General features: G+C 40.5%; 1 protein-coding gene across 28 annotated transcripts in view; it reads left to right on the forward strand.

The window, feature by feature from the left end:
* PLEKHA5 (pleckstrin homology domain containing A5) overlaps positions 1-26,660 on the forward strand; it is a 175,802-nt gene that overhangs the window by 95,334 nt on the left and 53,808 nt on the right. For all 28 annotated transcript variants that reach the window (XM_035127637.3, XM_088652439.1, XM_088652432.1 and 25 more), the window contains 3 exons: positions 10,397-10,480; positions 11,265-11,385; positions 21,075-21,179. In XM_035127637.3, coding sequence (XP_034983528.2) covers positions 10,397-10,480; positions 11,265-11,385; positions 21,075-21,179 — 310 coding nt within the window. The remainder of the gene's footprint in view (positions 1-10,396; positions 10,481-11,264; positions 11,386-21,074; positions 21,180-26,660) is intronic.

Consider the following 26,660-nt stretch of genomic DNA (forward strand, 5'->3'; position numbering starts at 1 on the left):
CATTTCCACTTAAGTAGTACATCTAAAAATTAATGTATTTCCCGTCTCATTAATGAATAAAACAGTGCAACATTTTCACTTTGGCTGAGAAAATGTGACCTTCTGTGACTAACATATTGCTGCTGATGTAGAGTGGATGAGTCTGCACTAATGCTGGCAGATTTTCAAGTAATTAACAAACTGTTGAGTTTCTAGCAAACACTCCTCTATTAAAGAGATCCTGAGATACAGAATATACTGTTTTTTTCAGTTTGCTTCTGGTCTGAGCAAACAAGGGTGTAATCCATCACACCTTCCCAAAGCAAGGATGAAAATACAGTAAACTGGAGAGGAAACTATGCTGAATTTTTTAATTTAATATTGTTGGCCAATCATGATAAAGAGAATATTTTCAGAGACAGATGATGTTGATCTGCTTAGCCAGTGAAAGAAATACTGAAGATTGTTTTTGGGTTTTTTGTATGTTTTGAGGCTGGGAAAACTATATTCCAAAAGAGGTTGCAAGTGGATCCAAAAATAGTTGCACTATTTATAACGTTAATTAGTTGCCTTTAGATTCTATTATGTAATCCAACTGTGTTCTTCTGTATGTGTGATAAAACAGATATCATAAGAAAAGGCTAACAAAAGATTTTTTTTCTTTAATGCCTCTCAGATTTCAAAAACATTTTTTTATTAAAAGTGTCACTGTCCCAAGGAATGTATTTCTCAGATTTGCACTGTGCTGGTTATAGTCCATAGGAAGATTGCTAGGAACAAGGGTCTTAGTCGTGTTCGACTCCATTTATAGCAGGTACGTAAGTAGCCCTGAGTGCATTTAGAACTGTAATGTCCCTTAAATATTCTGAAAAGAGTTACCATCATGAATCGAATTTAAGCACCCCCTCCTCCAGTTAAATAAGGCAGGAGATACCTTTGCTCCTTACTTCCCCAACTTGAACTGCTCAGTGTTATTGCTAGCCATTACTAAACAGCTGCTTCATGCCACTTCCAATGTGGGTGAATTTCAGTGGGAAGTGAAGTGATTTGTGCAAGAGCCAGATGGTCTCTTACAAGCTTAAAACAATTATCTCTTGGCTTCATCCAGAGAATGAGGCAAGGCCTGAAATTATTTGAGTTTGGGACAATGTAGAGCATATGTCCACAAGCCAAACAAAGCTTCCATCTAGGAGTATAAATTCAGGCTTGCCAATCACCATGACCCTCCAAAAGCAGAATTTAGAAACCCATCTAAGTAAGAACTAGTAATTCAGGTTCTCTGTTTAGTAGCTGATTAAGATCTTGATTATTCACTGAAGCCAAATGGTACTTAACCTTTTGGAACAGCTGCAGTAATAGCAAAGGGTCAACAGACAGTTGGGCTCATGCTTTTTACTGCTCTGCTGTGGTTCCAGGTATTCACATTGTGAAAGTCATTTTCTCATTAAAAAGCTATAATTAAGAATAAATTTTATAACGTGATTCATCCTGCTTGTTTTCAAAGATGTTCAAGGGACTAAGAAAATGGTTGCCAAACTATGTACTTCCACAGTCCTTAAGGTTGGACAGCCTGCCTTATTTTCTTACATCTCAAGATGCCTTTGAGAGGCACCACACAATGTTCTGAGATACATTTTCTCTCTCTCTCTCTCTCTCACACACACACACACAGACACCCCTTGCTCTACAGGAAGAGAACGGACTTGTTATTCTCTTCCTCTGTTTCATTCCTCTGCATTGGGTTGTTGCAAGAACCTGAAGCAAGGCATGGCATGGAGGGAATATGCAGGAAATAAGTCTCTTTTCATTTCTTCCCAATTCTCTATGCAGGAAAAAATGGGAGGGGAATAAGACACTTCTTCATAGTTAAGAACAGCAATGTGGTTACCTCTCCCTTCCTTTTAGGTTGCCTCTTTCTGTAAAAGCTGACCTAACATAGCACCTTCCTGGAGAATGGGGATGAAAGGGAAAGCAATTTAGCAATTTGAGGGAATTCAGCAATTTGAAGGAAGCATACAGTGCTAATCAAAGAGGAGAGGGACCATCAGGTTTATCAAACTGTGCCTGGGGTAATGTGTGATGATACAAAATCTCTGTCTGGTTCTTGCAGTTGTAGAAAGACTGTAAAGATGCATGCAACCCTGGTGTGAATTTGTATTTCTCCAGGGGAGCTTGGTCATCTATCTTCCCAATGGGAAAGGAAGATTTTTGGCAGACATCACACACTGATGTGTGAATAAATTAATGTCTGGTGGTGAATTTGCACGTGTAAACTGCTCTTGAGGGCTTTTATGTGATGTTTGTTGTAAGGACATGTATGAAGTATCCTATCTACCTAAACAAATAAATACTAGATTTTTTCAAGCTCTGGTAAATATACTGCAGTAAAATAAGCAAGTGATCAGCCCTACATTGAGAGAGCACTCATTGATCATAAGACTATCCTATCCATTTTCCTAGGAATAAAGGTAAAGGTAAAGGGACCCCTGACCATTAGGTCCAGTTGTGACCGACTCTGGGGTTGCGCGCTCATCTCGCATTATTGGCCGAGGGAGCCGGCGTATAGCTTCCAGGTCATGTGGCCAGCATGACAAAGCTGCTTCTGGCGAACCAGAGCAGCACATGGAAACGCCGTTTACTTTCCCGCTGTAGCGGTTCCTATTTATCTACTTGCATTTTGACGTGCTTTCGAACTGCTAGGTTGGCAGGAGCTGGGACCAAGCAACGGGAGCTCACCCCGTCACAGGGATTCGAACTGCCGACCTTGTGATCAGCAAGCCCTAGGCTCTGTGGTTTAACCACAGCGCCACCTGGGTCCCTATTAAAGCCCTATTAAATTCAATGGGACTTACTTCTGAAGCAGAGATGTATAGAATTGTGCTGTAAAGCATATATGCCTAAATATATGGTAAAACAGCTCTTGGATATCTTAGAAAAGAAACATTTAGAAATATTCAGTAGATAGATTGCTCTTCCTGTATTTATACAGTGAGATGTTCTGACTATAACATTAGGTAAATTATTGCATTGTAGGCTGTGATGCATTTACTTTTCATCCCTGGTAAAATGTTGTAAATTTGAAATAATCTCGTTTGGAAGGTAACTCCACCCCCCACCCCCTAAATCAGGTCCAAGGAAACACTTAACATATATATAGAAATATATTGGAACACACTTCCAAGTTGATTGTGTTCTTTTTAATATCTCTTAACAGCATTGAATTAGTTGTACTTTGTTTTGAACAAGCTTGTCAAGCTTATCTTAGTGTTTGAAAATCTTCTAATATTTCCAGTGATAAAGCTCTGTATGTTATCTATAAGCAATTCATAATTATATTTTAGTGAATGTTGGAAATGTTTACCAAGAGGCTGTTTATGCTTCACCTTTTATTCCTTTATCAGGTTTACTGCTTGGGAGCTGTAGCCCTAGTTCTTAGCAAAGAGGTAGTTCACTAGAGGCATATAAGAGGCTGCTGGGAGTAACAGGCAGAATGGGAGAAAAAATAGTGGTTCATTTAGATAAAATTGTTAACCCTGAACAAGATGTTGCAGGTGTGCAGTGTGCTGTTAAGGAACAATGTTGGGTATCTGAGAAAATTATATATGTGGTATTGTTTTTATATGTGGAATTTTGCTTTTCTGTCATTTCCAGGGATGGTTAAATGAGTTGTTCGTGTATAAGCCAGAAATTCCCTACCATGTTGTTGAAATATTTTAGTATAAAGCCTGTACATGGGTAGAAATGATTTGTGTCAGTTCATTATTTCCCTCCTTTCCCCTTTTCCCACCAGACCTTGTGCTTACCCTAATGCAAGAAGTTCAGAGATATGTTTCTGGGGTGACATTTGAGGACACTGTACTCTTCCTTATGTGTCTACACAGGTGTTTTGTTAAGGATTAAGCTGGTCTTACAGTTATTGTTAAGCATTTTTGGCAAACTGGTCCCTCGAATAAAGAAGTAAGCCTAACTAGATCAAATGGCAAGCTGCCACCTCCTTAGATTATATTCCTCAATTCTCTCCAGCAAATTGGAAATCTATTATCATAGGTGTGCATGTGAAATTGTGTGGGAGCCAGAGAGATGATTAATGTGGATTTCAAAACTTGATGTTCAACAGCTAAAATGAGTACCTTTGTGTGAGAATTCAATTACTTTGGTGTTCCTTATAATGTTCTTTTGTTACCTTTCTAGTTAAGCATTCTAATTGGGGAGCCTGATAGTAATCCACGTTCCAGGAAAACCTTTTCTGCAGAAAGCTTTCAAACTGTTTTCTTAAATAGATTAATTGGGGGAAAAGTTCATATGTTCAGCTGAATGCAAATGCTTACATGTGCAATATAGAGTGACATTTTTTGGGAAATGGAAGGAGCTTGTGCAGCCACAGACCACATCCTTACTGGTAGTAGATATGAATATATTATATTACATTTTTTCCTGTCTTCAAGCAATATTTTATTAGCTTTCATCTATTGTATTTGTCTTATTGAAAAAGAAATGTTGGGGCAAAGAACAAAAATAACAAGAAATTTTGCTGACTTTTTACTCCTTAAGGAATGGAAAGTTTGGTGTGCTGGGGTTTGGTTGTGTTGGCGCTTCTTGACTCTGCCTTCTTAATTTTAGGCCTCACATTCCTAATGAATTTGTAAATGGAGGAGGGCTGCAATTGTGTATCTATTATTATATGAAATTACTGTAAAAACAGTGAAATGTCTTTGTGGTATTTAAACTAACATACAATTTAGTTCTGGAGTAAATGTGGAGGAAAATATAAAATGTAGCGAGCATTGCAGGATTAATAGAAAATACTTTATAAAAAATTATCCTTGTTTTCTTAATGAAAATTATACTTAAACTCATTAAGCATATGGAGGCATCCATTTGTCCCCTGCGGAAAGCAGAAGTCTTTGGTCTGATCTAGCAGTGCTGCACTTGAGCCTTAAGGATTAACCCTCCAAGTTACTGAATATCCTCAGGCACCATTTTGCTTTATCTTGTTTAGGTGAATGGTTGCCATGCAGTTACTTATATGAAATAAGTAAAGCATTGAACTTGGGGATATTGTTAAGGTGAGAGTGAGTCGCCCAGGCCTTGCGGTCAGGGTTCACATCTGAGGAATGCAATGTGTATTTGCCTAAGGACTAAGGATCAAAAAGAACAGTAGAGCATCTGCTTTGCATGCAGAAGATCCCGGGTTCAATTTCTGGCATGGCCAGGAAGGACTGGAAACGTCCCTGGCTGATACAAGGGAGAACTGCTGCCAGCCAGTATAGATAATACTGGGATAGATAGTGGTCTGACTTAGTGCAAGGCAGTTTTCCATATTCATGTGTTATATAGGTGTAGTTGCAAAGAATTTGGACTCCAGTGTCTTGTGCTAAAATGCAATATTGAGTCAGTAGCCTCATAACTAAGAGCCTGCCGGTGAAAGGATTTATGATGTGAGCTGTCACTTAGTTTCTGGTGAAGACATGTCTTAGTCAGCTGTGCATTTTTGAAGGTTTCATGTGCCTGTGTGTGAGAGTGAAGTGCACCACTTACATATTGATTTGTGGCAGAATAGTCTTGCATACCAATTAAATACCTTGGAGGATTCTGGATTTTTGGATCTATGAGCATATTTTTAAGAGCTTGCCTTCTGTTTTTAACTTGTTCATGCTACCAAATATTTTATGTAATGACCTTCAATAACAGAAAATATAAAAATGCATCTCTACATTCATTTATCTCTTGGGTTCTTTAATTCTTCATGTTGATGATATATGAATTTACTAAAAGAAAGCTGTTTAGCCCAGGGAATGGTAGTCTAAGTGGATTTCATATAATTTAAAAGGGTATGTGGAAATGAGAGAATAAATGCTTACTCTTTAGAAGAGGGAATTCTAAACTTGAATTCTAGGCAGATAAATTTAATTAGCCAGCAAGAGAACCTTCTAGAATTATGTGTTGTGCAATGAAGCACAGAATTGGGCTGCAGTTCACCTAACAGAACAAGCAAGGTGTCTCGGAAGGCTTTTGAATTATTTTTCTTAGGAAGCTTTAGGAATGTCTGTCTAGAATAAGAGCACAGTGGAAAGTGGAATTGCAGTTTTGAGTTGTGCAAGTGGAACACGAATATTCAAATCAAAAGCAGATTGGTTACTGTTAATTAGTGAAGTGATTGCCTCTATAGCCTTACAGTGAAGTTATTTGTGGGTCACTGAGTTATATGGTTAACTATAGCTACTCAGATAGACTGTGTTGTTTTCGATATTGATTTCACCAGTATAGATTCTGGATATCAACAAATGCCTTTTCTTATGCTGTGAAAATGAGAATTGTGTGTTGATGTTTCTGCACACTGCTGAAAAACTGTTTGAACACATACACTAAAATAGTGAAAGAAATTCAGCTTTCAGGGAACCAAAATAACCCTGTATGCACACCCACACATGTGTTTTTAAAAAGCAGCTTTACTGGGTGATCATTATATTTGAATCAATCAGCATGCATTAACATATGCCCTTGAAATGCCCTTGAACTGAATGTGTCAGACTTTGTATCTGAGTACGTCTTTGGTCCCAAATCTGACATATAACCCAGTCCTTCACATGTTTACTTAGGAATCCTACCCAGTTCAGCAGGGCTTCCTTACAAGTACCTATGCATACAATTGCAATCTTCTACTCTGAACTGTAACATGCATTGGCTGTTTTCTCAGAGAGAGATGCAATGTTTGTCTGTGTGTTCAGCATCTGCCTCATATGTTGATAATATGACAGCATTCATGGCCCCGTCCTGTAGGCACTGTGTTGTAATTGTACCCACTTCATGTCTTGTGATGTGACAGTATTCCACCATGCAAGATGGATGAAGTTTTTCTGGCTTCACAGTGGCCTGGAGTGAACACATCAACAAGTTTATCCACATTAAGGGCCTTTTTCTTCCATTGTTTTAAATTGGAACTTTGTTTTTGAAAAGCCTCCTTCTATGGTTTTGAAGGCAGCTTACAGTAGACAATAAAGCAGACAAAATTACAATAAAATAGGGGAATCACCCTCTTTGCATATGAGGAAAATCTGTGCATCCCACATTTATCCTTTAATGTTGAGGAATATGTGGCAGTACATAACACTTGATCATAAAGATAGCGGGTTTTCTAAGAATAATTTCTCCTACCTTTGGTTTGTGTATGCAATATAATCTCCCCTTTCCTTAAGAATCTACTTGCTCTTTCATACACACACACACACACACACACACACACACACACACACACACCTACACCTCTACACCTCTTTTAAAATGGTGTTGTCAAGATGTAGCACAGAAGCTACTGTTCCCAACAGTAAGCACAGGTTTTCATCCCAGTCTTCAGTGGGTGTATTCATGGCTGTCACGTAGCTAATGCTTTGACTTGTCATGTTTCTGCTTTCAACTGTGTGCAGACGTCAGAAGGCAGGACTGCTGTTGCATTCTGGAACAGTGGGGTTAAATGAGCATAAGAGCAAACACCTAGGGTTACCTTCCAGCACCCAGGCATGAATGAGGAAAGTGGGAACAAACTAGTACTGTACCAGAAATGGAAAATTCAAATAGCACTCCCTCCTAATAAGCAATAAGCACACCACATGGTAATATATTTAGGACAGCTCTCATTCGTTTCAGTGGAACTTACACTGGAGAATGTCTTAGAGGATTTTACTCTATGGGACAGATCTGCTTGTCTTCTATTCTCTTGCCATTTATGTCACGCAAAATCTGTGGCTGCCTTGCCTTGTGTCATTGTTGGGTCACCTGCGTGTGAAAGAGACCCTGATTTCCCACATTCCTATTTGTGGTGTTGAAATTTCTGAATTATTCCATCCTATAAGAACCATGCTGTATGGAAAGAATATGCTGCTCTTTATTCCTGAAGCATATTGAAGGTAACTCTTTACAAGACATAAGATTTGATAAATTTCAAATAAGTAAAAATTGGACCAGTGTATGAACCACATCCATATTGTTCTAGACTAGGAGACTATATATTTTTACAAGTTAAGGATTTTACAGATTTTAATCCTAGGAATTGATTGATTTTCTGTTCCCCTCTATTAAGAAAAAACATATACACGCACAACCAAATTGAACAATTTCCACATAAATCATAATAAGATCTAAAAATAAAGATACAAAAAATAATATCAATAAAAGCAGCATCCCCAAAAAGACACACTATCCTAATGCAATATTCTGTCCAGCAGCCTCAGCTTTTGTTGCTGTAGTCAGTCAGGGCTCCGCCCACCCAGGGCAGGGTGCAGGTAGAATCATAGAATCATAGAATTGGAAGAGACCACAAGGGCCATCCAGTCCAACCCCCTGCCAAGCAGGAAACAAAACTCACAGCCAAGATACTCAGCCAAGGTCTTTCAAAACTCACAGCCAAGATACTCAGATATACTCAGGATGCAGAAGCAGTTTCCCAAAAGAAACTTCATCAGGCATTAAATCTAAACACATGACAATTGTGATTGTTAGCCAAGTTCAGTGCCAGGGCTAAAGTCGTCCCATTTTTTATGTATCATAGTACCAATAGGCATTGTGGGAACCTTTAAATCACGAAACGTTGCCTTTCTGAATAAGGGATATAAGTTCTAAAAGAAACTGATTGTTCACCCCTTTGCATTTATTATAAGTGGTATTTATCATGCTTCTTGCCAAGGAACAAAGCTTTTAATTTTGTACTGTAGGTTTTTGTGTGGAACGGGGCTTATGATTAGAGCATGACTGTGTGAAATTGCAAAGTGATTAAGATCTAAAGAGTTTTAACAAAAGTACCAACCAGGGAATTGCTAGGATTATCTTGCTGAAGGTAAGTCTCCAGGGGTTTTTGAAGGTGAGCAGCATATCAAATGCAGATTTTTATTTTAATGACTAAGCCTGAACAATGCCGCAGAAAAATTGGTAAATGTGCAGGTAAATATAAAAAGGTAAAGGACCCCTGGACAGTTAAGTCCAGTCAAAGGCAACTATGGGGTACAGTGCTCATCTCGCTTTTCAGGCCAAGGGAACCAGCATTTGACCGCATACAGCTTTCTGGGTCATGTGGCCAGCATAACTAAACCACTTCTGGCACAACGGGACACCATGACGGAAGCCAGAGCGCATGGAAACGCCGTTTATAAGTGCCATGTACAACTTTGCAAAACACTGGAAAATGCTAGACTGAATTTTTCCAAGTAGGATGTCAGCCCCGAAAAAGACTTAAAAATATGATATCAATACAAGTGTGTTGCAGAGTTGGGAAGTACTTTCAATCAGTAAAACAAAAATGTGAACAGCCTTCTAGTTTTCCTAAAGTGTCAAAGCATTACTTGTATATTGGCCTTGTAGCCATGTAACAGTAAGCCCGGCCATTAGGCTGGTACCATGGCGGGGAGGGGGGACTGCAGCTGCTGCTTGTGGTTTGTTCGGAATGAAGCAAACAATAATGAGATTAGAGTGAGATGGTAGTACTGCAGGAGTGGGGGAACAGCAAAGTGGGCACCTCTTTCTCTCTGTGCACTGGCATGCTTGTCATAATTTGAGCTGGCATTTCACATTAACAAGGGCATTGTAAGCAATCCTGTCATGGTAGTCTGATTGTTATCTACTTGTTTCCAATAAAGAGGCTGAAAAGGTGTGACATGCAGTGAATCCATAGCCAGGATGAGATTTGAACCATGGCCTTAAAAGTTAATACACTTTCTTAACCACTGTGCTTTGCCAGCTCTACCAGTGTTATCTGGGTTTCTGCGCTTCTTTATTACAAATATTTTTGTTTTGTGCTTGCTGGCACACACACATTTAATGTATGAATATATTATTTTCCCCACTAAGTATGTATGTATATAAACAGGAACTGGCTTCTGCTGAACAAATCTGAATAGGGGATGTATTCATGAGGAATATGAATCATGATCAACTTGATCAGTCTGTGGCAAACCAGCTGACTTCTCATTCTTCTTTCAAGATCCCCCCCTTTAATTTTGTAATGATACCTGCCCCTCCCCCCCAGATCTGCCTTTATTTTCCATGTAGCCCAGAGTGTGGTCCATCAAAACTTGTGTTGATAGCCATTGCTCACACTGGTTATATTCATTCGTGGGTTAAAACATTAGCCCGCAACCTTAAAAAAATAAACTTCTAACTATATCCAGGCTTAATGTGGATAGAGAGGGAATGCTTACCACAAATGTTCTGTGCTAAGCTCTAAAGGATTGCCAAACGCTTGGGTTTAAAATAAAAATATCCTGCCTCAAGTATCATCAGTTGTTGGTACTGTATCACTGTGAGAAGCTGCACGTATGCACTAATTAATGCCATGATGAAGCTGCCTGTCTGCTGTTTCTGAATTTTGCAGTTGTGCATAGAAAAGAGTGATGTGCTTATGTATTTCCTCTACTTTGTCTCCCCACAGTCACAATGAACGAAAAGTGACTTGCAAGCATCCAGTCACAGGGCAGCCATCGCAGGACAACTGCATTTTTGTTGTGAATGAACAGTAAGTGATTGTTTTGCTTAATGAATACAGAATTTAACAGCTATTCACATTGGTGTGGAACTGCCAGTCAGTTGACCAGTCAAATATTGTCAATTGACTGGCCAGATGACTGCATGTTATTTTTCAAACATTCCAAGTAGCCAAGAATGCCCATATGTAGGTCAGTCTGTCTTTTATATTACATAATGCCATGACCTCATAGCAAAAGAAAGACTGAATACTTCCTTGCTTTCCCTGCGTTTAGGAAGTGGTCCACAGACATGCATACAATGGGGTGGGGTGAAAGTATTTGATCCCCTGCTAAATTTGCCCGTTTGCCCTCTGACGAAGAAATGATCAGTCCATAATTTTAATGATAGGTTTGTTATAGTTGTGAGAGACAGAATAACAACCAGAAAACCCCCAGAAACCCTTTTGTTCTTTTCCAGTACTCATGCAGGCATGAGAAGGTAGTGCTGGAAGTAGGAGAACGAAAGGGAGGAGATCCTCTGGAAAAGAAACAAAAAGCTTCACTATACCTTAGGGATAATGTCATGCATGTATGTAAATAAATTGTCTAGATTGCAGTTGTTCTATTTTTAGAGGCTGCTCTATTGAGAATCCACAAAACATAATTTAACAACATAGTTTTTTCTTTAAAAATTCGCACAATTCTGCTGCAGCATCTGGGAAATTGTATGAATAGCATATATATACCCTTTACGAAAGGACAGCTACGGATGCTTTTTTAATAGCAGTCTACATACACAGCAGGTTCTAGTCTTGTTGCATATTCTATTTTCAGGACTGCAGCAACTATGTCATCTGAAGAAAAGAAAGACCGGCAAGTAAACATGATAAGTGAAGCTGCACACTATAATTTGACATCAGATTATGCTGCACATCCAATGAGTCCTCTGGGCAGAGTAAGTTACTACAGCCAACATACATTATTTATTAGTCTAAAATTACTCAGCTAGTTGGTAAAACATTTCTCAACTCATTTCTAGAAATAACCAAAGCTTGTTTGCATGCTTTAAAGACACTTAGGCCTGTGATTTTAATTTGAAATAAAAAATGTCTGAAAACATCAGTTTTCCATCTCCTAGATGAGCTACCTTCCCAGGTTGACTAGCTCCACCTGCCCCTCACTTCCCTCTGCGGCAAGTGCAGAAACAACCTTCTTGACCGTTGAACTAATTATTAGTTTTGTTCACTCAATCTGCCAAAGCCTGTTTTTGCATGCAGGTGCAGTACGTCATTCACAGAGGGTTTGAGACCTGTTGGCTACCCTCACCTGGTTTAGCAAGCCAGTTGAAACCATTCCCAGCATGTGGCCGCTGTTGCTTACCGACAGCTTCTAGGAGTCACAGATGATAGCTGAGTGCAGGGTGGGGACCAAAGGCGTACAGACTACCTCAGAAGGAGCATGACATGTCCCCCATCAGAGGTACTACCCCTCCCCTAACACTCCATACACACTTAAATATGTATGACTTAGATAACCACATCTACTCCCTATGTTACCTCTTTGTTGAATTTTTGACTGTAATATTTTCAAGGCAGAGACCTCTGGCACTTCATTTGTGTGCATGGCATTCACAGCCTGGAGTTATAAAAACAGAAATAATTGTATATGCATCTCCAGGTGATGCACTGGGTGAGGAATTTGGTTATCCAGCTCATTTGGATTTTACACCACCTACAGTGCAGGATTTGAGCTTTTTTGTGTCCAGATTTTAATGTTGACATCTGGGCAGTCTCTATCTTTGGCAGCTTATTCCCCCATATTGCAATCTAATGAGATGGGAGAGTCACTTTCACGGCTGAAAGTGTCCACATGAGAATGATTGATACTTTCATTTAGCTCACAGAAAAAGCACTTGTGCTGCTGGGCCACTCAACACATACATCTTTTTCTAGTGTGTTAATTGTTCCCATATGATAGTTTGACACAAATGAGTGCCTCGCAGAAGTGTCCCTATACTTTAAACTGCAGCATGAGGTCAAGCTCTGTTTCCTCTCCTGCTTCTGTAAATAGCCAGAGCCTGCGTGGCTGCCTGCTTTTATATCATATTTCCAGTTGCTGCTGGTGGTAATACAGAATGAAGAGAGATGAAGGATTGTGATTTCTCCTCGGAGATCATTAATGTGCCTCAAGTTCACTGCTATCCTGTAGCCATCTTGCTTTGGAATGTTCTGCCACAACTGATTGATTAGATGGGCTTCGTTCCTTTGAAACTGTATCAGCTGTGTGGTGGGGAGATGGAGTTTAGAAGGTTCAATGCTCTTGTTAAGAACAAACCTGAGACTTACTTCCTAACTCTTGTAAAGAAAAGTGTGTGTTCCATTCTAGCTGAGGGGAAAATTAATAGTATTTTTATCTCCAGTGTGTGTCTCATGAAACTCCATAAAGCTGTATTCTTCCTATGACTGCCCATCAAAATAAGTTATTGTGCTGCTTTTTCTTGAATTCTGAGTTTAACAAAGTAGTAAAGCAAAACATATTATGGCTATTCTTCAGTGCTGAGGCTTAAAATACATTTCAGTTCTGCAGAGCTGCTATCCAAACAGATTCAACAATTGTGCTCACACCCTGCCACCCTGCCATGGCAAGTAGTCAGACGGGGCTGCAATACAGGAGCTGCAGAGAGGTATGGCTGACCTCCACTCTTGGTGATTTCTGCTCCTTCCAGGCCAGCAAGACTCTGCTCACCTCTAAGCCCTTTGGTTTGTCATGGACATTGTACTGTGTTTCAAGGGTGCAGCATAGGACCTTGTCCCTTGGGTTTGGACAAACCCTGGTGACCACAGGTACTACGGTATGCTTAAAGCTTTGGGCTTCTGATTCTTGACGATAAGTTCTGGTTGAACTCTGAACTTCTTGTTTCTGTTTGAAAAAGAGCTGCGTGGATTATCATTGAAACCTTGTCCCCATACATTTGCTCACCGTTGAAGGTTAGACTAGAGTTCACCTTACCTACTTTCATGAATGTTGGAACTCATAACAGCAGCAACACACTGTCAAGTAGGTCAGGCGTAAAATGCAACTGACATCTAATGTGCAACCAAGTGGGAATATATTTTCATTAGTTTGTCAGCGTCTCATCCTCTTGATGAGTGAAGGCAACAGCACTAAATAAACAAAGTACAAAGGGGGCATGCTGTAATGTATGTTGTTGTTGTTTAGTCGTGTCCGACTCTTCGTGACCCCATGGACCATAGCACGCCAGGCACTCCTGTCTTGCACTGCCTCCCGCAGTTTGGTCAAACTCATGTTCGTAGCTTCGAGAACACTGTCCAACCATCTTGTCCTCTGACGTCCCCTTCTCCTAGTGCACTCAATCTTTCCCAACATCAGGGTCTTTTCCAAGGATTCTTCTCTTCTCATGAGGTGGCCAAAGTATTGGAGCCTCAGCTTCACGATCTGTCCTTCCAGGGAGCACTCAGGGCTGATTTCCTTAAGAATGGATAGGTTTGATCTTCTTGCAGTCCATGGGACTCTCAAGAGTCTCCTCCAGCACCACAATTCAAAAGCATCAATTCTTCGGCGATCAGCCTTCTTGATGGTCCAGCTCTCACTTCCATACATCACTACTGGGAAAACCATAGCTTTAACTACAGTATACGGACCTTTGTCGGCAAGGTGATGTCTCTGCTTTTTAAGATGCTGTCTAGGTTTGTCATTGCTTTTCTCCCAAGAAGCAGGCGTCTTTTAATTTCGTGACTGCTGTCACCATCTGCAGTGATCAAGGAGCCCAAGAAGGTGAAATCTCTCACTGCCTCCATTTCTTCCCCTTCTATTTGCCAGGAGGTGATGGGACCAGTGGCCATTATCTTGGTTTTTTTGATGTTGAGCTTCAGACCATATTTTGCGCTCTCCTCTTTCACCCTCATTAAAAGGTTCTTTAATTCCTCCTCGCTTTCTGCCATCAAGGTTGTGTCATCTGCATATCTGAGGTTGTTGATATTTCTTCCGGCAATCTTAATTCCGGCTAGGGATTCATCTAGTCCAGCCTTTCGCATGATGAATTCCGCATATAAGTTAAATAAGCAGGGAGACAATATACAACCTTGTCGTACTCCTTTCCCAATTTTGAACCACTCAGTTGTTCCATATCCAGTTCTAACTGTAGCTTCTTGTCCCACATAGAGATTTATCAGGAGACAGATGAGGTGATCAGGCACTCCCATTTCTTTAAGAATTTGCCATAGTTTGCTGTGGTCGACACAGTCAAAGGCTTTTGCGTAGTCAATGAAGCAGAAGTAGACGTTTTTCTGGAACTCTCTAGCTTTCTCCATAATCCAGCGCATGTTTGCTATTTGGTCTCTGGTTCCTCTGCCCTTTCGAAATCCAGCTTGCACTTCTGGGAGTTCTCGGTCCACATACTGCTTAAGCCTGCCTTGTAGAATTTTAAGCATAACCTTGCTAGCGTGTGAAATGAGCGCAATTGTGCGGTAGTTGGAGCATTCTTTGGCACTGCCCTTCTTTGGAATTGGGATGTAGGCTGATCTTCTCCAATCCTCTGGCCATTGCTGAGTTTTCCAAACTTGCTGGCATATTGGGTGTAGCACCTTAACAGCATCATCTTTTAAAATTTTAAATAGTTCAGCTGGAATATCATCACTTCCACTGGCCTTGTTATTAGCAGTGCTTTCTAAGGCCCATTTGACTTCACTCTCCAAGATGTCTGGCTCAAGGTCAGCAACCACACTACCTGGGGTGTACGAGACCTCCATATCTTTCTGGTACAATTCCTCTGTGTATTCTTGCCACCTCTTCTTGATGTCTTCTGCTTCTGTTAGGTCCTTACCACTTTTGTCCTTGATTATGGTAATCTTTGTACGAAATGTTCCTTTCATGTCTCCAATTTTCTTGAACAGATCTCTGGTTTTCCCCATTCTATTGTTTTCCTCTATTTCTTTGCATTGCTCATTTAAGAAGACCCTCTTGTCTCTCCTTGCTGTTTTTTGGAAATCTGCATTCAGTTTCCTGTATCTTTCCCTTTCTCCCTTGCATTTTGCTTGCCTCCTCTCCTCCGCTATTTGTAAGGCCTCGTTGGACAGCCATTTTGCTTTCTTGCATTTCCTTTTCCTTGGGATGGTTTTCATTGCTGCCTCCTGTATAATGTTACAAGCCTCCATCCATAGTTCTTCAGGCACTCTGTCCACCAAATCTAAATCCTTAAACCTGTTCCTCACTTCCACTGTGTATTCATAAGGGATTTGATTCAGATTGTATCTTACTGGCCCAGTGGTTTTTCCTACTTTCTTCAGTTTAAGCTGGAATTTTGCTATAAGAAGCTGATGATCTGAGTTACAGTCAGCTCCAGGTCTTGTTTTTGCTGACTGTATAGAGCTTCTCCATCTTTGGCTGCAGAGAATATAATCAATCTGATTTCGATGCTGCCCATTTGGTGATATCCATGTGTAGAGTCGTCTCTTGTGTTGTTGGAAGAGAGTGTTTGTGATGACCAGCTTGTTCTCTTGACAGAACTCTATTAGCCTTTGCCCTGCTTCATTTTGAACTCCCAGGCCAAACTTGCCAGTTGTTCCTTTTATCTCTTGATTCCCTACTTTAGCATTCCAATCCCCTGTAATGAGAAGAACATCCTTCTTTGGTGTCATTTCTAGAAGGTGTTGTAGGTCTTCATAGAATTGGTCAATTTCACTTTCTTCAGCTCCGGTAGTTGGTGCATAAACTTGGATTACTGTGATGTTAAAAGGTCTGCCTTGGATTCGTATCGAGATCATTCTGTCATTTTTGAGATTGCATCCCATTACAGCTTTTGCCACTCTTTTGTTGACTATGAGGGCCACTCCATTTCTACTACGGGATTCTTGCCCACAGTAGTAGATATGATAGTCACCCGAACTGAATTCGCCCATTCCCTTCCATTTTAGTTCACTGATGCCCAGGATGTCGATATTTATTCTTGTCGTCTCATTTTTGACCACATCCAGCTTACCTCCATTCATGGTTCTTACATTCCAGGTTCCTATGCAATATTTTTCTTTACAGCATCGGACTTTCCTTTCGCTTCCAGGCATATCTGCAACTGAGCGTCCTTTCGGCTTTGGGCCAGCCACTTCATCAGCTCTGAATCTACTTGTACTTGTCCTCCGCTCTTCCTCAGTAGCATGTTGGACGCCTTCCGACCTGAGGGGCTCATCTTCCAGCGTCATAACTTTTATATGCCTATTGTCTTTGTCCATGGAGTTTTCTTGGCAGGGATACTGGAGTGGCTTGCCAGTTCCTTCTCCAGGTGGATCACGTTTAGTCAAAACTCTCCACTATGACCTGTCCATCTTGGGTGGCCCTGCATGGCATAGCTCATAGCTTCTCTGAGTTATTCAAGCCCCTTCGCTACGACAAGGCATTGATCCATGAAGGGGGCTGTAATGTATACTTGTACTGTATTGGCTGTTTTAGCCTCCCTACTGTATTAATCAGCATGACTTACAAGGATGATGCCCAGTGAAATTATTATGGCCATTGTGGAAGAGTGTGTTCATATGAAACACACAACACTAGAAGATGTGATTTGTAGTTTCTGGGAGGAGTAGGAAAAACTAAGATCTAGATCTTTGGAGATTAAAGTCGCGTTTTCTAGATTATATCTGCAATGCCCCAGTTCATACATTTGCAGCAAGGGGAGGCGGATATGTGGAGCAAGGTGCTGCCCCTGAATATGATCTGGGCCCTCTTTACATGATCTTCCTCCAGGTTGAAGTCTGTTTATCTGTTTGTTTATAGCATTTGTACTCTTCTCTTCAGCCAAAAGGCTCCCGGAGTGGCAGTGCTGGAGAGGGGCTTGTACTGTTTCAAAAAAGAAAGAAAGAAAGAAAGAAAGAAAGAAAGAAAGAAAGAAAGAAAGAAAGAAAGAAAGAAAGTGCCCAGCTACTTTACACACACACACACACACACACACAGACCGAAAAGCTCAACAACTTTTGTGTCTGGATTTTCACTTTTGAAATATGGCAACCCTAGACTAAAGGCTTTTCACTTTTGAAATATGGCAACCCTAGACTATGGTTGGAAAACCCTCCTGGTCCACAGCAGCAGGTATACAGTGTCTTATAAAGTTCGTACAACAAAACAGAACCTGATCATCACACTCCCCAGCCCACCTAAGAAGAGGCTGTGTATGGCTGGGTAGGGATGGCAGCAAGGATCCAAAAACTTAGCCTCCTTTGACTGGCTTTCCCAGTGCAGAGACCCCAGCCTAGGGAACAGTAATTTTTTACTTCAACAGAAGAAAATCAGCGAGAAAATACCCAAATGCATTTTTTCTCCAAAAATGACCTGACATGTTTCAAACTTGACAAGTCCTTTAATTTTTTTTTAATTTTTAAAACCTATAAAAAAGAGGCAGCTTTCTTTATTCACCTTCCATCTCTCTAAACTTTTTTTAGAGATATTTTTTTGGTCACAAATTGGTGAAGTTCTTGTTTCTGGAATGCATATGATTTCATTCCAGTGTGATGGTACCGAACACTTGCCTATACTATAACGAGTACCAGGATATAATGCAGGCATAGGCAAACTCTGCCCTCCAGATGTTTTGGGTCTACAACTCCCATCATCCCTAGCTAACAGGACTAGTAGTCAGGAATGATGGGAATTGTAGTCTCAAAACATCTGGAGGGCCGAGTTTGCCTATGCCTGATATAATGGAACTCTCCCAGAAATCCGGGAGAAGAAAATCTTGCCCAGGGAAGCCCCAGACATAACTTTATGAAACCTTTTTCCAAGTTTCCAACAATGTAACAAAGAGGTTTGTTTGCCCCATATTTTATTGCAAGCTTTGCTTTAACTACTTCTTGGGTGCATGTCCATCCATTCCTGATGTACCAACGTCAAAAACAAAAGAAGCATTGGAGGAATATGGTGAAAAAAATGTGAGCATGCCTTCAGAAATTGTTGGCAGATTGGAAGCATTTTTTAAGTACTGCTACTGGTTTCATATAACCTCCAATGAGGAGGTTCAAAGCCATGGAAAATCCTTCCTCTGCAACCACATAATTGTTTGCAGATTCAGAAACCCTTCACTATGTTAGTTCACATTTCAGAAAACCATCTTCTGAGAAAGTGCTTAAAACAATTTAGCACACGAAGGGGAAGACTGCTGACAGTCAAGTCTACTTTAAACACTAAGCAGTACATTTGCAGTTTTATGTAATTCAGTTGATAGAGTATGAGACTCTTAATCTCAGGGTTGTGGGTTCGAGCCCCATGTTGGGCAAAGGATTCCTGCATTGCAGGGGGTCAGACTAGATTACCCTTGTGGTCCCTTCCAGCTCCACAATTCTATGATCTAGTATTGTGCATGCCCATTATCTTCAAGTAAGTAAGACACAAGTTGGAAAACAAGGTCTGTACTGCTTCACACCATAAAAGTGCACACCTCTTCTTGTATATGGGGTGTGGGGTGCTAGGATTTACTTGATACCACTGAGTATTTGAGTTCCTTGAATGGTTCTGTTAGCTAGAATCGGAAGAAAATTAACAGTGCACTGATTCAGTTACCGTAATGCATATTCACAGTTGTGGGTAAGATGTGTGTGACTGTAAAATTTCGCTTTGAGTTCCATGTTGTTCCTTGTACAAAAGTGAGCAAGTTTATATCCCAAGTTCCCAACAGATGTCTGATTGTCATATTCCATTTATTATTTATTCCTGAAGGCTTAGCATCCTCCGATAGATTAGAAAAACAGTGGGGTGTCACCACTGCTCTTGTAGCCTTTCTTGCTTAATGAGCAGGCTTGTTCAGTCACATCACTTTTACTTTGAGACATGCTGCAAGACATTGATCACTAATCAGCTCTCTAATGGACTGTATGTCACAGAAATATATGCAATAGTTATAAAAATTAATGGAGCTTGATTGTACATAAGTGAGCATAGTCTTCTAGTAGAGTTATGAGAATACACGATACAAAGAGCTGAGGTTACGGAGTGGGTCAAACGTTGGCATTTAATTCATGTCAGGGTATTAATAGGTTCTGGAAAGTGCAACATAACTGTTAAGCACTTTCTTCAATAGTTTTGCTGGATTTTTAACCAGTATCTCTAACTTTTCTTCAAGTTTTGCAAGTTGTAGTATTTATCTTAAGAATGTTTTTAAAAAGTTGTTTCTGCCTCTTTGGCGCTGTTCCACATATTTCAGTTCTATTGCACCTAGAATAGTATCCACGAAGAGAACAGTAGCAGACCTCAGGTATGCTCCCTCCAACCCACTCCTCTCACTGTAAAAACATGTGAACGGCCAAATAGGAGATGCTGCTGTTATTTCAGCCCATTAAAGTTTCAATTTTTGCAGTGAGAGAAGAAACCTAAAAGGAGTGATCCCAAAACTCAATCCCACTGTCTCTCCAGGAATGATCCTAGAGAAGGGGGAAGGATCTGAACAAAGTCAGCTTTGTTCAGTTGCTTTGGTTTCACATTAATCTAATATAGGTCTTAACCAATCTCTCACAAAAATGCTTATTTCACACTTTTGAAAGTGTGTTTTTAACCCTCTGGTTTTACATTAGATTGCCTCCGATATACAGTGCCAGTTAAAAGGTGCTGGGAGAGGGGATTCATTTCCTTCCCTGCTTTGAATGGCCTTCACTAGGGTTTTTTTGAAACCTCTTTATAAATTGTTTTCTCCTTGCCAATGGACGGTGCTTTCCAGACATTCCCTGGATAGTACTTTCACTAGCAAACATCTAATAAGATGCATTCATTGTATCAGTGGTGTAGCTGACAGTACATGATGTACACCGTTCTTTGCTTCTCAAGGGCAACTTGAGAGAGATTGAACATAATCTTATCCATCTTTTCTAAGTGTGGGCCTGCTGGTTCATGCTCCTGCATCCCAGTTCACTTTTGCTCCTTCAATCAGTCTCAAAGACCTGCAAAAACAGCTATCAGGAAAATACCAGAGTGAAACAGACTTAATCCCTTATTAATTCTGGTTTCTGTGATGTGCAACTTGTGGAAGTTGATTTAGCAGATAATCTTCTCCGTGTTAGATTCCCAATTTGTCAAGAGCTAAGCAAAAGAGTGGCATGACCATCGCCATCTTGAATTTGTAACCTATGCACCCAATAGAGATGCTCTGCCTACTCCTAAAAGTCTTAAGATTATAGAAGCCATGGAGCTGGTCTACTGTATTTGTGCGAATCGCAACACAGGAAGAATTGAAACAGTCAAGTGGAAATTCAAATCTCTTCGTGATTTTAACCCACCCCAACCTGTTTTCATTTTCTGCTGAGGTCTGTCTTCTCTATTTTTAGTTCTCTTCCTAGAATCTGTACTGCATTTAATATTTTTGGCCCTTTTAAAAAGTGGTGCTTTGTTTATGTAATATCCTATTAAGTCCCAATTTAAATGTTTTGATCCTGGTATGTCCTGGGATTTGTTTCTTTCCCTCTGTAGAAAACTTCAAGAAATGCCTAAACCAGCAAAACCTACAAGGCAGTTACTTATTTACCCAACTAACAGAATAAAGCTGTTTCTTAACAAGTCCTGAGGGGATCACATGATGAGGAGCAACATGTGTATTTATTCATTGTAAAAGATATTGGCATTGCATTTTCTAATCCTTTTAATTTTATTTTTTAGACATCACGCTCTTCAAAGAAAGTTCATAATTTTGGAAAGAGGTCAAATTCAATAAAAAGGAATCCCAATGCACCTGTTGTTCGACGAGGATGGCTTTATAAGCAGGTATTATTCCTTCCTGAATATGATACAAATAATAACAGCTTTATCTATTTACAAATTGTGTTTTTAATTATGGGTGATAACCTCTTCCAATACACACTTTTAATATTCCTCAATATATGATGTTGTAAATTTGCTAATGCCATGCCCATGAGAATCCTGTAATTGCAAATTGGTGATTTCCCTTTTTGAATTTCTTGGCGAAAATGGTTTGCTGGCCCTTTTAGTGAATATTCCATTTGAGACACAGCAGTAATTGCAGGGTTGTATCCAGTGCTGCGCAAGTGGAGTTCTGTTTGCACAGTGTTTCTTTTCTTAGAAACATTGTTTCTATTCCTCCCCCTGACAAAGGATACTTCAACCCTCTGGAACTAATTGTCAGGGCATGTGAGGGGCTGGAAAGAAAGTTCCTTGTCTCCCCAGACCCCTCCAGGCACATGTAGTCCCTGAAAAAACTTCTAAGGGCTTGGTTGTTTTATTGAACAATGTGGGATGGGATGAGGGGGGTTGCCCCACACTGGGCTCAGAATCTAAGTGAAGGCAACGTAAGGACATTGGTGGAAATACACCCCCCCCCCAATGCTCCACCTGTGCCTCATTCCACTTTGTTGAAGGGTGCATTGTGGAGAGGCTTTTCAGCAGTACCGGTAGATATTACCTCCCACGAGCTTCCTTAAGTTATCTTATTATTCAAGCCCCTGGCTCAGATTTCAGGGTGATCGGGACCTACCTCTGTCCAGTGTTCTGGGATCAGTAGTGACAGGTTTAGCTCACACTCCAGCGGTGTCATCAAGTGACGGACTTCAATTTCACCCATTTTTAAAATGTTGCTAATAATCACCTAACACTTTTGCTTTACCCAAGCTTTGCAGTATAACTCAATTGGCATTCTACGTTTTGTCATGTCTATTGATGAAACCTGTTCTTGGGATCAGGAACATTGTTACTTTGATTGCATTTTTTAGTTACTAGATGTTGCTGAAAGAGTTTCATTAAATGACAATCAATAATGCCAGCTACAGCCTTTAAGCAGCTGTCACAGGGCAGAACTTCTGCTTTTATTTTTGTATTAATGAGCTAAGTAATTGAGTATGGAGTTTATTGGTGGCTGGTCACGGAATAGAAATTAGACAACTCTTTGAGATTTACATGGCATGTGCACCCTATTTTTCTCTGATGAAAGCTTATAACATCTGGAATAAGATAATTGCTTCTGTACTTTGGGTTTTTGATACAGCTGAATATTTTGATTATACTGTAACTACAGTAGTTTGAACCACTGTTTATATAACACCACAAAAGGTAATCCCACTGTCAAACAATTTTTTTAAAAAAATAAAGCATCAAACATGTACAGGGGGTGAGATGTTTTGAATCCTATCAGGGGGCTCCCAAAGGGTCCGCAGGAGGTGGGGAATGCCAGATCAGGTTACAGGGATCCCCGGCCCCTCCTCTCCAGCAGTACCTCTTCCAGCCAAGGTAGCAGCGAGTCGTCCAATGGGGAGGAAGAGGAAGAGAGGTGGGAAGAGGGCTCAGCAATGCTAGAGAGGAGCTCCTGTACCACCTTCACCAAGAGGGCTCAGAGAGAGAGAGGGGGGCGACGTAAGTCGTCTCTCTCTCAGCTGCGCAGAGGCGTCAAACGCAAGGAGGGGAGGCGGCGCCTGGGGGTGCCCAAGTTCTTATGCTGGGGGTGGAGCAGGCAGGGGGCACTCCCGGATTCTGTGATACATTGCATGCACAATAAACCTGTAAAAAGCCAGGTTGGATTCCAGCGTCATTACTCATGAGCAACCACCTCACGCCCATTACAAATCCCTATGCCAGAAGTCTCCTGCACATGCAAAACTAAGTCAGCCTGGATAGCTCAGTTGGTTGGAGAGTGGTGCTGATAATGCCAAGGTTGCAGGTTTGATCTCCATATGGGTTAACTTAGTATTCCTGCCTTGCAGGGAGTTGGACTTGATGACCCTCAGGGTCGCTTCCAACTCTATGATTCTAACATCTGGAGACCCTAGGATGGGAAATGTTGATATATAAACTAGTTTTCCATTTGTAGTGCCCTTGAGAGAACGTTACCACGTTCCACGCAATAAAAGTGGCAAACCCAGGTATATAACTATTACTTTGGCATATGCAAGATAACATGCTTGCCTCTTTTAATATGCAAAGCTTGTACTAAGCTGTAGTGCTATGGTGGGGAACTATGATCTTCCAGGTCCTGTTGGACTACAACTCCCATCATTCTCCCATCCAATGGGAGCTGGGGTCAAGCAAACTCAAGAAGTACCTTTCCTCTCAATATTCAGGGGGGAAAACACTTTCTTTTAACTGAAGAAAGGATAATCTGCCAAAATACTGTAGAACCAAACTAGCCATGCCACAAGTTCCCCATCTATGCTATAGCCTAGTCACATACTACAGTTAGTTATTTTATTAACGGCATTTATACTCTGCCTGTTCAACATTATTCATACTACCAAAGTAATAAGAAACAGTAAATGTATTTTGTAAAAAAAAAAAGAGGGAGGGAACTTACATGCTAGCACAACAAACGAAAGCATCAGTTCAAATAGATAATAAAATCAAAAGTGACCTAATTCTTTTTTTTTTTATGAAAGCAGCTTAACATGAGGAGTTCTTAAAAGCTTGAGAAAACAAGACAGGTGTTTGCCTGGCATTTAAATGACAGCAATAAGGGTCCCAGGTGGGGTTCCTCAAGGAGGGCATTCCAAAACCCAGGAGCCACCCTAGAAGTGTTCTCTCTCTCTGGTCACCAGCTGTCACACTCCACATGATGGCGGCGCCTAGAGAGAGGTTCAGATAACAATCTTGAAGTACAAGCAAATTGATACGAGAGTGACAGGCCAACAGGTATTTGAGTTTTAAGCTATGCAGAGTTTTAAATGTTAAAGATGAGAACTTTGAATTGAATTTGGAAGCTTACAGGGACCCAGTGGACTTGTTGCAGTACTAATGAGATATTATCTCTTTACCCAGTCAATGTTAGTGATGTGGTGTTCTCTCTCTCTCTCTCTCTCTCTCTCTCTCTCTCTCTCTCTCTCTCTGTGTGTGTGTGTGTGTGTGTGTGTGTGTTTAAGACAATCTATTTTGAATAAATAGACTACCTGCATTTTTTAAACTGTTGTCAGCTTCAAATACTTTTAGGTACAAAATTTACACCAGTACTTAAAATATGTTGAGAAATACATTTGGAATATGTGAGTTAAAAACAAAACAAACAAGACAGAACAGAGAAAATATTGGTGGTGGGGGCATTTTATTTTTGTTTAGTAATCATTAAATGCTTGGGAAAGTAGCATATTTGTTTGAAATAAGATTGTCAGTTGAGAAGCTGCGCATTGAGTAGCATTTGGGGTTAGAAGTGCATAAAATTCCTCAGTAAAAGTGGAACATCTAAATACTTGCTTTTCTACTTAGGGGTGCATAACTTGAGAACAAGAAAACGGACACATCTGATGAGAGATCTTAGCAAAATAGTATACCAACTGCCCTTTTCTGTTTTAAGAATATTCAAAGATTTGGCATTCATTATTCTGCCACCCCTGGATATCATCTCAAACCCATTCATCAGGAGAGTACTTAAAATTCACTAAAACCTTTTCTTCTTTAGGCCGATATTAACATATTTATTAAATTTTATTATCGGAGAATGCACACACACAGCTGTGGTGGCGGTAGCCATTCATCCTGTGAAACACATTGCAAATTGATTATAAACATAAAAGCAAATAAAATTACTTCAGGAATAAAGTTTTTTTGTATCTGGAGGCATTTACTTGATAGTGGCAGTATGGCCAATAAGAAGAGTAAAAACTCTTCTTTCCCACATTTTATTGTTCTTTATATCCTGCCTTTCCTCCAATGAGCTTAAGCTGGCATACTTTATTCTCTTCTCTCTCCCTTCCTGTTTTATCCTCACAACAACCCTTTGAAGCAGACTAGGCTGACATTGTGTCCATAAGAAGCTGCCTTATACAGAGCCAACCATTGGTTTATCTAGCCCAGTATTGACATCGGAAGCTGCCTTATACAGGTGAAACTCGGAAAATTAGAATATCATCGAAAAGTGCATTTATTTCAGTAATGCAACTTAAAAGGTGAAACCAATATATGAGATAGATGCATGACATCCAAAGCAAGATATGACAAGCCTTTATTTGTTGTAATTGTAATTATCTGCCGTTAGGCGGGTCAATTATAAATGGAATGTAATTAATGAAATGTAATAGCGATGTTTATTTTTGTATTATTGTAACTATTTGTTTTATTACTGTGGAATTTCCAAAAGAAAGCATTTGTAAAAAATTAAAAGAAAAATAACAAGTTGCATTACTGAAATAAATGCACTTTTCGACAATATTCTGATTTTCTGAGTTTCACCTGTATTTGGCCAGGCTGTTTGCCCATCTATCCCAGTTTTGCCAACGCTCAGTGGCAGCAATTCTCCAGGGTCTCTGGCGGAGTTATCTCCCATCACCACCTACATGAACCTTAGAGATTCCAGTAGCTGAAGCTGGAACCTACCCCAGTGCTGCTTGTTCTGTCAGCAGCTCTCCCAAGATCTCAGGTAGAGATCCTTAAGTAGTGGTGTTAGAGTGAGAACATGTGAACCTCCACATGCAAAGGATGTGCTCCGCACTGAGCAAAAGCCTCTCACCCTGAAGTTCCAGAAGTATCCATCTACAGACCATAAGTTAAAATTAGGAGCTTGTGGGTTGCTTCTTCCCTGTACCACTAGTTGCTTCTTCCTTGTACCACTAAGAGTGTGCACATTTTTGAAAGAGCTGGGGCTTCCAGCATTCTATATCTGTTGGGTTTCTAGATACTCAGTTTACTGCTCATTGGCATCTCCTTACAACCAGGAAGGATTTGTAAGTGATGAGATGCCCACCTCTCTCACCCCCTGTGAAGTCTTCTTCAGCCGCCTGGAGACTGGCTATAATTGCTTGGGTGAAATGGACAGTTGTTCTCTGCTTACTCATTGTTGGTTTATACAAACATGTATATTACAGTGGTACCTCTGGTTAAGAACTTAACTCATTCCGGAGGTCCATTCTTAACCTGAAACTGTTCTTAACATGAAGCACCACTTTAGCTAATGGGGCCTCCTGCTGCCGCCGCACCCCCAGAGCACAATTTCTCTTCTCATCCTGAAGCAAAGTTCTTAACCTGAGGTACTATTTCTGGGTTAGCGGAGTTTGTAACCTGAAGCGTTTGTAACCCGAGCTCCCACTGTACTTGATCTCATTGCTCAACTGTTCTCAGATAAATGTGCCTCTACTGAAAAATACTATGTGGTGACACAAGAGCCCTGCTGGATCAGGACAAAGGTCTCTCTAGCCAAGCATCCCAAACATAGTGGTTGACTGGTGCATCTGGAAAGCCCATGTGGGCAATAAGTCAAATTTCTGCAATTGTTTCCAGCAACTGTTTTTCAGAGGCATCCTCTTGCAATGTGCATGT

Source organism: Zootoca vivipara, chromosome 9 (assembly GCF_965207765.1).
Source record: "Zootoca vivipara chromosome 9, rZooViv2.hap1.1, whole genome shotgun sequence".
Classification (NCBI taxonomy): Eukaryota; Metazoa; Chordata; class Lepidosauria; order Squamata; family Lacertidae; genus Zootoca; species Zootoca vivipara.